This window comes from Callithrix jacchus, chromosome 5 (assembly GCF_049354715.1).
Source record: "Callithrix jacchus isolate 240 chromosome 5, calJac240_pri, whole genome shotgun sequence".
NCBI classification, from domain to species: Eukaryota; Metazoa; Chordata; class Mammalia; order Primates; family Cebidae; genus Callithrix; species Callithrix jacchus.
The window spans coordinates 122,537,345-122,552,180 of NC_133506.1; the positions used below are offsets into that span (position 1 = coordinate 122,537,345).

A 14,836-nucleotide genomic window follows, 5' to 3' on the forward strand; every position below is an offset into this window, starting at 1 on the left:
ATATTGCACAATGCTTATTACTTTTCTCCTCTCCCTGCCAGAAGCATGAGGCAGTTTTTCTTCAGAATTTACCGTGAGGACCTAGTAGAGCTTCTTGAGGGAAAACTCAAAAAAGCGTGGGGTCCTCATGATGGATTCTCACACTTGTCCACACTTGGCCTCCAGCAATTTGCCAATTATGGATCAGGGTTTTGCACCCTGTGCAAATTTCTGTATCTGCCTATCTGTCTTTCTAATTTTGGAGACAGTGGCTTGGCCTGTTACCTCACTTTTCTGAAGACTCTAGGGAGGTGAGAATTCTACCACTGAGCCATCATGCTGGTGCACTGGCCAGGAAATGAACCCTGGTCTCCCGTGTGGGAGGCGCCAATGGCTCTAGGAAAACTTGTTGATTTTTCAGTCTAGCTTTTCACTTGTTAGGATGGAATGATGACGTCTAAGCTCCTCACATGCTGGACTGGAAACCACGAGTCTGTACTTTTTCTTTGCAGAAAAGAATTGTACAATATTAGCCTGCAAGTTACCTGGAAACAATTCAAGGCTGGGCAAGACAGCCCTGGGTGCTCAGCCAACACAAAGAATTGGAAAGGTGTTTGACAAAAAGAACCATCTTCAGTCAGATAAGCCATAAGAAAAGACAAACACTTCACAGTGGTATCTTGCTGGCAAATAATGTCAGGCCGTGGGGTTCAGCGGTCTCCTGGGCTTTGGGCCAGGAAGCCAGGAGTGTGAAGTGGCCCCAGGACACCTGAATCATGTGTGATGAGGCAGTTATTAGGGAGGTGTGACTGCACTAACCTTCTGAAGGAGCCATAAATAAAATTCTGAATAAAGTACTGGGCTTTTGATCTGGCAGAAAGGCATTCCCCCCACTGCAACCCCATGCAGCGCTTCTGCAAGTCTGGAATGTGTACCGGGACCGTGGGGTGTGAGTTTCTGTGATCCTCAGAGGAGGCAATGACAGTACTGGGTCGTGTGGTGAGAAAGCAGCACCGTTTCAAGTCTTCATGGAATGCTTCCAAGTAAGCTCCAGATTGGGATCAATCTCTTTTTAGCTCTTCTGTAGAGCTAGCTGATCCTGGCAGAAGCCGAGAAGGTGACAGTAGAACCACTGGGGCTAGAAAAACATCATCTAATTGATTTGGGTCACCTGACCTCTCCAGCACAATGCCCAACTAACTTCTGTAATTTCTTGTTACGTCAATCAAAGAAATCAGACACCTCTATAGATCCTCTCTTTTCCCAGCCTGAAGTTCTCAGGAAGCTCCTTAATGGTGAGCTGCACTGAGAATGTAATACTGACTATAAATCAAATGTGAATCAAAGCCTCCCCTGAGCACAGTCTTTAAGCCAGCACTGTGCTAGGTGGTACCCTCCTTTACCCCTGGAGACGTCGAGGCATAGCAAGCTCAAGTGAGGTGACCACAGTCACACACACAGTGGAGAGGTGGCAGATGGGGCCGGGACTCAACCGGCTCTTGCTTTCCCGCTGCTCATGGTGCCCGCTCTGTGTAAGCAGGAGCTGGGAATGGGGCAAAGACATCTGAGATATTCCCCCCGCCCTCTGGGGCCTTTATTTATTTCTCCTTCCTGTTTTGCTTGATAGGAGTGAGAATGATGTTGATTGTATGAATACATACACTTACATATATATATGAAAAAATATATGAATATATACAATATGCCTTGCTTTATAACATAATATACTTGGCCCTAACCCACAACTTCCTATTGATGTAGGATGAGGCCATCTCTAACATGTGGGGTGAGGGAGTCGGGACAAGAATAACTAAGACTCATATACTTTTTATCTAAATATGAGTATTACAAATCAAGCTAACAGACTGTTAAAAATACAGTATGCTGTCTCTTGCCCCTTGACACATGTACCTTCCTGTAGGTTGGCTTGAGCTGCCCCTATAAGACAGCACACAGACTGGGTGGCTTAAACAACAGAACTTTCTCTTGGGTCTGGAGGCTGGAAATCCAGGATTAAGGTGCCGGCAGGTGGGCTTCTGGTGAGGCCTTGCTGGGTGCCGTGCAGGCTGCCTCCCTCTCACTGTGTCCTGACGTGGCTTTTGTTTCATGTGTGCACACTCCTGTGGCCTCTTCCTCTCCTCATAAGAACACCAATCCTAGCAGATCAGGGCCCCACCTTCATGAGTTCACTCTCCCCTCATTACCTCCTTCCAGGCCTTATCTCTACAGAACAGTCACACTGGGAGTTAGGGCATCAGCACATGGATTTCTGGGGGGTGGGGGAGGGTAAGCGGGGGATGCAGTTTAGGCCTTAACATTTCCCAAGACCTGGAAAGCCAAGTTTGACTTAAGAATTCATGGACCCAGGCCAGGCAAAGTGGCTCATACTTGTAATCCCAGCAGTTTGGGAGGCTGAGGCGGGCGGATCACTCCTGAGGTGGCTGAGGTCAGGAGTTCGGGACTAGCCTGACCAATATGGTAAAACCCTGTCTCTACTAAAAATACAAAAATTAGCTGGGTGTGGTGGCGTGCACCTGTAATCCCAGCTACTCGGGAGGCTGAGGCAGAATTGTTTGAACCCGGGAGGCAGAGGTTGCAGTGGGCCGAGATCACGTCACTACACTCTATCCTGGGCAACAGAGTGAGACTCTGTCTCAAAAAAAAAAAAAAAAAAAAAAGAATTCATGGACCCCTGAGATTCCACTCCAGTATGTGGAGGCCTAAGGATATAACACTGACATGGCTCACCCCTCTTCTCTTCCCAGGTCCTCGCCATCATGGCACCCCAACCTGCAGGTCTAAGCTACATCCCACTGCCCCCTGCAAATAGCCGCCCACTGACTTCTCCACCGGGTGCAGGAGTGCATATGCCAGCAGGGTGGTGTTCACAGGAAGGACGGATCTTGGGAAGACGCCCTGGAAGGGAATTCCAGGTTCTGAGTACCCAGGTTTTTGTCTAAAAGGGGTCAGAATGCAGAATCTGAGTGGGCATTCGCTCTGTAGACTCGAACCCTATAAGGAGAGCCCAGAATGGGGACGGGGGTGGGGGGGCAAAGGAGAGCCCACAAAGGCAGGGCTTCACAAACTGTAGCCTGTGGGCCAAATCCCGTCTTTGTACAGCCTGCGAGCTAAGCATGCTTTTTACATTTTTAAGTGTAAAATGAAAATCATAAGAAAGAATATATTCGCCTTTTGGCAAGAACAGTTGCTCAATTTTGCCTCTTGGCAAAAAGCTAAAATTTAGATTTAGGAAAAGCCTATTTTCTGTCTAGTCCCTGGCAGGGAAAGTTTGCTCATCTCTGGTCTACAACACAGGACAGGAGAGGGACCCTCTGCCTGGTCCTCACTGTCCTTGACCTACAGAATGTGGTAGAGTAACACAGGTAAGTTCCAGGTATAGATGTAAGCAGCCCGTGGCTTCTGTTTTTTTGCCCATTTAATAGCCAGCACCACGTCAAGAAGCTCAGTGACAAGTGGCTGCATGGACGGAAGGACCAGGTAGAGGAGAACCCGTGTGGCCTTGGCCAACAGCTGGAAGGTACCTTAGGTCCTCCAGCCCCAGCAGAGCCCTGGTAGGGATGGCCCTGCGGCAGCAAGGAGTCTGTCCACCTGCCAGGTCCTGATGGAGGCCCCGACTCCAAGAATCACAGCATTAACTTTACTTATTTATTTGGTGACAGAGTTTCCCTGTTGCCTAGGCTGGAGAGCAGTGGCGTGATCTCAACTCACCTCAGCCTCTGCCTTCCAGGTTCAAGTGACTCTCGTGCTTCAGCCTCCTGAGTAGCTGGGACTACAGGTGCCTGCCACAACACCCAGCTAACTTTGTATTTTTAGTAGAGATAGGGTTTTGCCATGTTGGCCAGGCTGGCCTCGAACTCCTGGCCTCAAGTGATGCTCCTGCCTTGGCCTCCCAAAGTGCTGAGATTACAGGCATGAGCCACCGCACCTGGCCCAGCATGATTATTGTTGTAAGCCATTATGTTCTGGGGTGATTACGTATCAATAAATGCTTCAAACAATGGCCAAATAATGGACAAGGCTTTCTGGAGTGCTCCCTCTAAGTCATCATGGCCAGACTCACTGAGCCCTCACAGGTGGGCTTTGAGGAAGATGCTATGATTATATCTTCTTATACAGATGTCACCCTAAGTTCTTAAAATAGCAGAACTGTAGCCAGAGTTTATAACACGGTTTGGATCTGTGTCCCCGCCTACATTTGATGTTGAAATATAATCCCCAGTGCTGGAGGGGGGCCCGGTGGCAGGTGACTGGAGCATGGGAGCAGTTTCTCATGAATGGTTTAGCACTGTCTCCCAGTGTTAATCTCGTGACAGAGTTCTCACGAGATCTGGTTGTTTGGAAGTGTGTAGCACCCCGCTTCTGTCCCTCTTGCCCTTGCTCTGGCTCTGGAAGATGTGCCTGCTTCCCCTTTGCCTTCCTCCGTGATTGTGAGTTTCCTGAGGCCTCCCCAGCCGTGCTTCCTGTACAGCCTGCAGAACCGTGAACCAATTCAACACCTTTTCTTTTTAAATTACCCAGTCTCAGGTATTTCTGTACCGCAATGCAAGAAGGAACTAACACAGTTTATCATACAATGAGGAAGAAGAAGCCACCAGAAATCCAACAGGAAGTCTTCCCTTCAGGGGTAGATATTAAGACCATGTTAGGCTGAAACACAGCAGAACGGAACCAATCCAGAGTCAAATGCATTGTTGCTGGCCTTGCAGCCTCTCTCCAAGTGGTTCCCAGGCTCAATCAGCAGCAGCCCTCGTCCCTGGTCTCCCCTCTGAGGGTGGCAGGGGGGTAGCAGGTGCTGGAGAGGAGCTGGGCAGGAGTCCCAGCTCGGGACCCACCTGTGGGACCCTGCCCATCTCAGGCCTCCTCTGGGCTCAGCAGAAGAGCTGTGCAAAATGTTAATTGTGCATCAGAACAAAATAACTGCTTGTACAGTAAAGGAACACAGTGTGAGTTAGGAATAACTGTTGTGTCTGTAGGAGCTTTATTAGCTGGATTAAAAGACTTTCCAGAGCCAGGAAGTCTCAGTCTAGTGGATCTCTACAGACGGGATTTGGAGACAGGGCAGTAAGTGACACACTGAGATGGCAACTGGTTGCACATGGCATTGGAGTGCCAGCCTGTGCTCTGAGGCTGGCGGGCCAGCATTCTGCCCCTGCCATGTGCCATCTGCGAAGGTCCCTTCTCCTCTCCAAGTCTCCTTTACCATGTTTGTAAAGCCTGAATACTACTACTTACCTCAGATGACTACTGTAAGAATTAAATGTGATAACAGGCCTAAGTGCATGGTGCAGAGCAAGAAATGAACAAATGTTAGTCATCTCTCACGATACCCACCTTCATCCTGCTCATCGCCTGGGCAACGTTACAAAGAAAGGGGTGAAGTAAAGCTCAGAAATCTGACCCACTTTTACAGAATTTAAACAAATCCCTAAATAAAGGGCCAATCAGTGCCTGCTGCCAAATCTCAGGAGTGAAGTCTAACAAGCATCATCCGGGCCCTGAAAACTGGTAACGGGCTTGTGAGAGCAGCTCACTGGCGCACGTGGAGTGACATGTTCTCTGGGTAGCATCGGAACCGATATCCGCAGGCCTTTCCTCCCAGGGTAACAGTCACCGCAGGGAAAAGCTGCTCAGCCCTGTGTTCAAAGCCCTTGAACTGGGAAGGTGGGGAAAATGAACAAATCTCTGTCCCTCAGTTTCACCAACTAGTAATTAGAACTGACTTAGAATTAAACAAAAACAAGTGCTCAGCCCCGGTCTAGGATGTAGCAGCATTCGCGAAGCAGCAGCAAATCCACCAGGAGCTGGTTATTTCTGGAGGAAGAATTGGAAGTCGGGGTGCTCAGAAGAAAGGAGGGGCCACATTTGTTTCACAGACCACAATATTACAGAAGGTACCCAGTGCTCCAGAGAAGAGGCTAAACTGATTAAACTCCAAGGCCAGGAGAATTATGAGACAGTTAAACAGCTACAGGCAGACAATGCAATATATGAGACAATAAAACCAACATAATTCCTAAAAAAGACCTGAGAATTGCACAACTTGAAGACCCCGAAGGAAAGCCTGGCTTTGGCTCTTTAAATATTTCTTTGAGGGAGAGCAGCATCTTCATTTTCTCTTATAACACTGGAGTCATTGGACCATGACCTTCCATAGAGAGAAATTAGCCTTCGATAGAAAGAAAGCTGTCCTTTGGTTTATCATTCTCTTTCTTTCATCAAGTGCTTTTCTTGGCTCCCACCTGTGCTGGGCTGGTGTGGGGCCTGTGGTTCAGAAGCAGCTGATTGCACAGGAGCCATTGTTGGTGCTGACTGGCTTTTCTCTCTCTCTGTATCTCACTCTCCCTCTTTCTTCTAGGTGGCAAATGCTAATTTACTGCCTGACTACCCAGCTGTGTGTATACCACGAGTTATTTTCTCTTTGAATTTTTAGATATGCTTATTATTTTCTATCCCTCTCTACAATCCTTTCCCCAGAGGCCAGGAGAAGTCTCTGGGGGCAGCTGGACCTGGGTTGATATCCCGTTGACCTTCAGACACTCAGGTCTCCCAACCTGCTGGCTCTCTTCAGCCGATGACATGAAGGGGTGTGGCCCTTCTGTGCCCTGTGTCATCCACCATGAGCCCCACACCTGTGATGGCCTTAGAAATCACCCTTCCAATCACCTTGCCAAAGAGCTCCACCCCTCTCAGTCTCCAGGGTTTCATTTCTGTCCTCCTGCGGTGTCCCCATGGCAGATTCCTAGGTGGCCACATCTAGGAGTGCAGCATGCAGGCACTCATGCCAAGTACACACTGAGTGGTAGGCACTGCTCCACACCCTGGTGTGGGGGAACAGCAGCCAACACCAGATGAAATCCTGCCCTTGGTGGAGCCTGGTGGGATAGACTGAAGAATCCATCCAGGAGTACATCCTTGTCCCTCCAAGGGGAACAAGTGCCATAAAAAACAGCAGAGACAGGGTCAGTGGTGCTCGGTGGGACTAGAGGTTTGCAGGTTTAAATAGGGTCACCAGGGCAGGGGGCCTCCCCAGGGTGATCTCTGAGCTGATACCTGGGGTGGGACAGGCTGGGTGGAGGGCTGAGAATAGTCACGGCCTGAGGATGGAGAGGTCTGGTAAACTGGAGAGTGGAAAGGGAGCTAGTGCAGCAGGTTAGCGAGATCAGGAAGGGTGGAGGGCAGGGAGGGAATGGGGGGCCCAGGTGCTAAAGGATCCTGGGGCTCTTGTGAAGGCTTTAGTTTCTTCAAGGTGCCTAATTCAGAGCCCTGTGCACAGGGCCTGCACCCCCAACTCCCATTCATTCCTCCCCCTGCCCCCCAGATCTTACTGTCAGTCTCTATACTCTTTGGGACCCTAGCCCCTCAATTATGCTCTGACAGATCCTTGACTCCCTTTCCGCCTCACTCACTGGTTCCCAGTACCTTCAGGGGCACTTCCAGGAGGCTCAGCTGTTCCGGGAGGACACCCCCAGCCGGGAGCACTCCTTGTTCTCCCCACACCAGGCCTGCTGAGTCTTGCTGGAGAGTTACCACCGATGCACGCCCTGCCCCACGCTTTCCCAGCTCTGGGGTCTCTGCTCTCTCATCGCACTGTGGACCTTCTCCCAAACCAATCCCCACCTGCAGGGCTGCAGCCGCCCTTCCTGGTGTTACCTTCTGAAGATGTAGACCAGCCAGGGAGGGTATTTCAGGCTTTCCTGCCACCGTGAGGTCTACTGTGCCCCTCACCTTCCTCCTGAAGCTGAGGGGGAAAGGGCATCCTTGCTACTCATAGCCCATTCCTTCTCTCTCCCTCCCCGCCCTCCCCCCCCACCCTCCAGCATTTTCCCGTTGGCTTAGAAACAGACTCAAGTTTCTGCAACATAAATGATGCTTCCTTCAGTCTGCCTTCCTGGGAGTGACTGACCACTTTCTTTCCTTCCATTTACCATAGATGTCCTCAAACAGAGGGTCCTCCTGCTGAGCTGCTGACGCTCACGCTCACCCCATGCCGTTGTCACTATTGACACTGCTCTCTCAGGGATCAGCTCCCTGTGGCTAGATCTTCTCCCCACCCCACCCCTGTTGCAGGACCTCCTCGGTCCCTGGCCACCCTGACTTCATGAACACTTGCCTCCCCGGGGTCCAAGAATGAGACAAGGCTGTCTAGTGCTTGCACCTGTCTGGACATCCCTTAGTCTTTTTTCCTTCCATCTTTAATATCCGCCCCCACCCCCAAATATTAATAGGACTTGTGACCTCAAGAAGAGAGGTCACAGTCGAGAGCCCATTGGCTGAATTTCACCTGTATACATGTGTTAAATATACGTTGGGGCCAACTTGAAACAGTTGGGTGTATTTTACAGAAAAATGCAGGTATCTGGCTGCTGTCACAGGCTTCCCTAGGCTGGCATTCTTGTAGGGATGGAACACAGAAGCTGTGACCCCAGGATGGCTCTCCAGCTCTCTGGATCTGTGTAGCCCCCAATCCTCCCAGGAGTGTGCCCATCTGCTGATGGGCAGCTGGATGCAGGGCAGGCAACCATGTCTGCAGCTTCTGCCCTGGAAAATTCAGCCATGTTGGAGGCACCATCTGTTACTGCTGAGAATACTGCCCTGTCCACCTCTCGAAATCCACAGCCCTCCTGGGTTGCAGTCGCTGATTTCCAACTGCCTCCAGCCCCAGCTCTCCTCGGGCTCCTCTTTCTGGCCAGCACCCCCAGGCCTGGAACAGCACCTGGCACTTGGGGGACACCCTGAACATGCCGAGATTGATGCCCATGTGTGGGGGAGGAGCTTGTGTGTGGCTGGATCACCTTTGGTTTCTAAGGGACTCCCTTGGGGTCAACAGCAGAAAGCAATTATGCACCACCGACTGCCTCTCTGATCATGACTCAGGCCCCTGATTCGAGCTGAGATGAGTTAGTGGCCAAGAAAATGGCCCAGACTGAGGGCTCCCTTTCACCTGCTTGTGCTCCCATCTCTCTGGAGACAGTGCCACTGGTAAAAAGAATGTGTGGGCTCAGGGGTCAGAATGTCTTGGATCCGAATCTCACCTTTGCCTTTTGCAAGGCAAGTCACTGAATCTTCTGCTCATGCATAAAATGTGGCAAGTCAGAATTGCTTGGGGCGGGGGTGGGAAGTAGTGCAGAGCAGACAGTCAGTGCATCACGGGTAATGTCCTTAGTGCGCGGTCTAACGTAGTCCCCGCCATAGCAATGCTGTGAGGAAGACTCTACATGGCACATTTGAAAAAGCTTCACTTCAGGGCCAGGCACAGTGGCTCAGGTCTGTAATTCTAGCACTATGGAGAACCAAGGCAGGAGGATTGCCTGAGCCCAAAAGTTTGAGACCAGCCTGAGCAACATAGCGAGACCCCTGTCTCTACAAAAAAATTTAAAAATTAGCAGGCGTGGCGGCACATGCTTGTAGTCCCAGTTCCTCGGGCCCAGGAGACTGAGACTGCTGAGAGCTATGATTTCCACTGTGCTCCAGCCTGCATGACAGAATGAAACTTGGTCTTTAAAAAATTAAAATTAGGCTGGACGCAGTGGCTCATGCCTATAATCCCAGCACTTTGGGAGGCCGAGGCGTGTGGATCACGAGGTCAAGAGATCGAGACCATCCTGGTCAACAAGGTGAAACCCCGTCTCTACTAAAAATACAAAAATTAGCTGGGCACGGTGGTGCACGCCTATAGTCCCAGCTACTCGGGAGGCTGAGGCAGGAGAATTGCTTGAACCCAGAAGGTGGAGGTTGTGGTGAGCCGAGATCATGCCATTGCACTCCAGTCTGGGTAATAACAGCGAAAGTCTGTCTCAAAAAAAAAAAAATTAAAATTAATAGAACAAAATTATATAAAATAAATAAAATAAAAAGCTTTGCTCCCACTGCAGCAGGGGGTTCTCGGGACACAGGCCAGAAGCAGACACTCTTCCTGCCACTGCTCTTTCTTCCAGGAGAGTGTGCAATGCTCATGCCTGGAGTCTGATTCTTGCCTGCTGGGAGCTACTTGACCTGTGCTGGGATCTCACACGCCCAAAATACTCACTTTCAGAGACAGATTAAATCCAAATGAAGCCTTTGCTTGGCCTGCCCAAGGACTCTCACTGACCCCAAAGAATTCTTTCTATGTCAAAGCAAAGAGGACCCTGTGTCAGCTTTCGGAATTATTCTCTGACGAGTGCCCCTGCTGTGGGTGTGCATTTCAACTTCAAACTCTCAGCCGTTAGTGATATTCTCCGCCTCAGCTTGGCTTTGCTGGCTAAGGAGATGCTACAGTATTAATCGATTTCAAGGTTTTTGAACAAATGGCCATAAATACTTAAGCCTCCGCTCTGCCTATTAAGGAAAATGTCATGTAAGATAATGACTTTGTCTCTGCCTGACAGGAGTATTTGTACAGAAGACAGGATTATTTTAACCTCTCTGCACATTTGGAAACCTTGAATCTATCTGGTCTTTCTCTATACTGCAAGTAGTCGTGTGGCCAAATATGCCAAATTACTGAATACTTACGAGAAAAAAATGCCAGCGAAAGCTGAAACAGGCCAGGCATATAGGTGGTGGGACACACCTGCAGTACCAGCTGCCCAGGGACTGAGGCGGAGGATCCCCCGAGCCCAGGAGGTTGAGGCTGCAGTGAGCTATGGCACTCCAGTCTAGGCAGCAGAGTGAGACTCTGTCTCAAAAAAAAAAAAAAAAAGGCTGGGTGTGGTAGCTCACACCCATGATGCCAGCACTTTGAGAGGCAGAAGTGGGTGGATCGTCTGTGATCAGGAGTTCAAGACCAGCCTGGCCAACATGGTGAAACCCCATCTCTACTAAATACAAAAATTAGTTGGGCTTGTGGTAGGTGCCTGTAATCCCAGCTACTTGGGAGGTTGAAGCAGGAGAATCGCTTGAACCTGGAAGGCGGAGGTTGCAGTGAGCTGAGATTGTGCCACTGCACTCCAGCCTGGGCAGTAGAGCAAGACTCTATTTCAAAAGAAAAAAAAAGCCAACAAAAAAGGTAAAACAACCTAATGTGATTATTGATTTTCCAAAACAGCAGTGGCTGATGGTTTCAATGAAAGCCAACTGGAATCCACACATAGATTTTTGTTTCTGCTGGTCAGTATGAATGTCAATTCTTATCAACTAAAAGCACACGGAGGGCAAGGGCCATCTGAGGTATTTCTGTATCCCTCGTGGCACCATGCTTGTGCACAGTAGGCATGCAGAGTGCTGTCTGGACATGTAAATTGCTCAAAGTTTTGAGCAGTTTAGTGTAGTGAGCAGTGCAAAGGTTTGGAGGTGACCTGAGCTTGGGATGGAAGACTAACTCTGGCCTATCTCAGTAACGTGGCCTGAGACACATTACTTATCGCCTGTGTCATCTCATCTGAAACACAGGCCTGATGCTACCTCCCTATGGGGCTTGTCATGAGGATTAAATGAGAGAAAGTTTATATTATTTATCTATTTTTTTTTTAGAAGGTGTCTCTCTCTGTCACCCAGGGTGGAGTGCAGTGGCACAATCTCAGCTCACTGCAACCTCTGCCTCACAGATTCAAGTGATTCTCCTGCCTCAGCCTCCTGAGCAGCTGGGATTATAGGTGCCCACCACCACGCCTGGCTAATTTTTGTATTTTTTAGTAGAGACGGGGTTTCACCACATTGGCCAGGCTGGTCTCAAACTCCCACCTCAAATGATCCACCTGCCTTGGCCTCCCAGAGCACTGGGATTATAGGAGTAAGCCACCACACCCACAGCCAAAAGAAAGTTTATCATGTGCCTGGCACATGGTAGACAATAGGTGGCGGTCACTTCCTTTATTATTGCTTGTACAGTAAATGTAAGGAAGGAGATGAAGGTTTCAGATGTGAAAGTATCTAGAGTGACAGCAGGGTTTTCTCTGCATACAAAGAGGCCCAGAGTTACCAACACATGCCAGAAGTTTGTTTTGGTGTCCCTGTTGAAGATGGTGAGGAGGTTCTCCAACACATGGTAAGTGTGACAGACTGACTAAGTCCCCTCTCCCCACAGATGTCCACAGCCTCATCCCTGGAACCTGTGAATATATTACCTTTATGCAGTAGAAAGGATTTTGCTGATGTAAGTTAAGGATCTTGGGCTAGGGAGATGATCCTGGATGATCCAAGTAGGCCCCAAATAATGCCAAAGATTCCTGTGTGAGAAGGCGGAGGCTGGAGAATTATAGTCGGAAAAGACAGAGCGATGGGAAGATGCTACGTTGCATGGAGGAGGGAAAGAAGGCACCATGAGCCAAGGAATGCAGGCGGCCTCTAGATGCTGGAAAAGTCATGGATGGCAACAGGTTCTCCCCCAAAGCTTCCAGAAGAAACCAGCCCTGCCCACAGTTTGACTCTAGCCCAGTGAGACTGATTCTAGACTTCTGATCTCCAGAAGCACAAGATAATAAATCTGAGTTATTTTCAACTGCTGAGTCTGTGGTTATCTGTTACAGTGGCAACGGGAACTTGTACTGCGAATGATACCAAACCACAGCAACGAGAAAAAGACACTCAAATGGACAGACCTGAAATACACAGAAAACTTCATCTCTGCTGGACACTGTCGTTCCCGGTGTCATTAGATAGCTGGGATATTACTGACCACCAGGAGCTATTTGTCAGAACAGGAGAGACCTGGTCTTAATAGAGATGAGGTTCAATGCTACCTTTATTCCTAAAAATGCTGCCATTCCCCGTCGCTATGCTTTCATAGCATCTCCTGAATTGTTAAATGAAGCTGAATGGCTCATGATCACAGCCTGCTTAATACCTGTCATCTGGTAACAGGCTTCTGAATAAATACTACATCAAAAGGTTCTAATTCTCGCAGTACCCTGTCTATTCTTCATACTTGAAAAATAAGACTATTTAATTTCACCTCATGTCTGGAGGTGCTAGCGAGTGAGTTCTTTTTGGGGGAAAATCCCAATAAGTTATGCATCAAGATAACCTATTACCTCTGGCCATGCGATTCAGAATTTAAATTTCTGAATGAAATTCTACGTTTCTGTCTTGAAACATCATAAAAGGGTCTCCACGAGGGAATAAAAATCAGCTTCCCCTTTGGAATAATGACTGCAGAGGGTCTACTAGATGCAAAATGTTGTATTAGGCCCTTTAGTCCACACAGCAATTCTATGAGGAGGAGATTATCCCTAATGTGCTGCTAAAGAAACGGGATTCAGAGACATTGAGTAACTCACCTGAGTTCCCAGAGCCTGTAAATAACACATTCCAGATTGAAGGTCACACTAGTCTGACTTCTGAGCTTGTGGGTGCCTTTTTCACTATGCCTACTGTCTCTGAGATAAAGGCATGGGGTAATATGTTGAATAAATGTGGGACCGGCTGCCCACAGCTCATCTGAGGGCTCCATGAAGAGCTTAAGCCAGCCCAGCTTTGAATCCACTGGTCTCCGCCATGCTGCGGTTCAGATGGGAAAGACACTGTGGCATCCACAGGACTGTGTGTGGATGGAAAGTTGGCTCTGCAGGGACTACAGTGATAGCCCCATCTATCACTGGCATGCAGGTTGTTTCATAAAACAGGGGAAAAAAATCCTCAGTAAGTGTTATAACAAAAACAGAGCAGCACGGCCGCTGCTGTAAAGATACAAGTCATGGAACCATTTTGCTTAGAACCACACAGACACATTCTTCCTAGACCAGAAAACATGCGGTTTAGATAGTCATCACTCCAATGTTGCTAAAATGCCATCACTGCAACCACCTTCTCGCCCCGCTTTTCCAGGCAGAGTATTTTTTCACAATCAATTCCCTCTACTCAGCAGTGTTTCTGAAATGATTTTGATCATGACCAACTAAGAAACACATTTTATCACAACTAAGAAACACATTTTATCACATGACTGCCTCACATGGAGCAAACCACCGTTCCAGGAACCAAGACATGGCCCCTTACAATGTCCAATGAGCTCTCCTACCTCCTCTTTCTGTTTTGTCCTGTTTAGTCCATTCAGTGGTCCTGACCATGCACTGACTTCATTCACCAGTGACCCCATATCCCCGTGAGAGGGCCGTGTTTATGGTTTGCGAGTTCGGGTCTAGAAAATGAGTGCTGGGGTTCCTACCTCCGGGGCGATATAATCTGGAGTCCCACAGAAGGTCCTGGTCGTGACTCCATCCATCATGTGTTCCTTGCACATCCCAAAGTCAGCAATTTTGATATGTCCTTCTGAATCCAACATGACGTTATCTAACTTCAGGTCCCTGCAAGGAACCAGGTTAACATCAGAGTCCTTCCCACAACATAACACGGTGTGCTTTGGAGCTGGTGAAACAGAAGGTTATTTGACTGCCTGTCAGCTCAGTGGCAATATTCACTATATGTCCCTGGAGAGCAGCATCAGGAGTTACTGTGTGTTGATATCTTCAGTGCCTAATATTGTGCCTGGGCTAGGGCATGTGCTTACATGCATACTGATTGAAGGACTAAATGACTGGACGAGTGATGCCCAATCTTGCCTGTGCCTGTGAATCTAGAGATTCCAACTGAGCACATTTGGGGAAGTCCCAATCATTTCATTTATTCATGTCCCACACAGGGGATCTGACACAAAACCAGGTTTGTAAAATCACAGGTTTAGAACCACCTCACTGGCTCACACACATGTCCCTTCCACTGCCTTGTGCCCTATATCATTTTAATTATGCCTCAATTAATACTGGAAGACACTCTTCCTTCTTTCAGCACAGCTAATAACAGGAAGAATTTTTTTTTTCCAGACCAAGTCTCGCTCTGTCACCTGGGCTGGAGTGCAGTGGAGCAATCTCGGCTAGCTGCAACCTCTGCCTCCCGGGTTCAAATGATTCTCCTGCCTTAG

General features: G+C 48.8%; 1 protein-coding gene across 4 annotated transcripts in view; it reads right to left on the minus strand.

Annotated features, from left to right (window-relative positions):
• The window catches only part of PRKCA (protein kinase C alpha), a 490,912-nt gene that overhangs the window by 51,255 nt on the left and 424,821 nt on the right, over positions 1-14,836 (minus strand). For all 4 annotated transcript variants that reach the window (XM_078374473.1, XM_078374476.1, XM_078374475.1 and 1 more), the window contains one exon: positions 14,084-14,222. In XM_078374473.1, the coding sequence (XP_078230599.1) occupies positions 14,084-14,222 (139 nt within the window). The remainder of the gene's footprint in view (positions 1-14,083; positions 14,223-14,836) is intronic.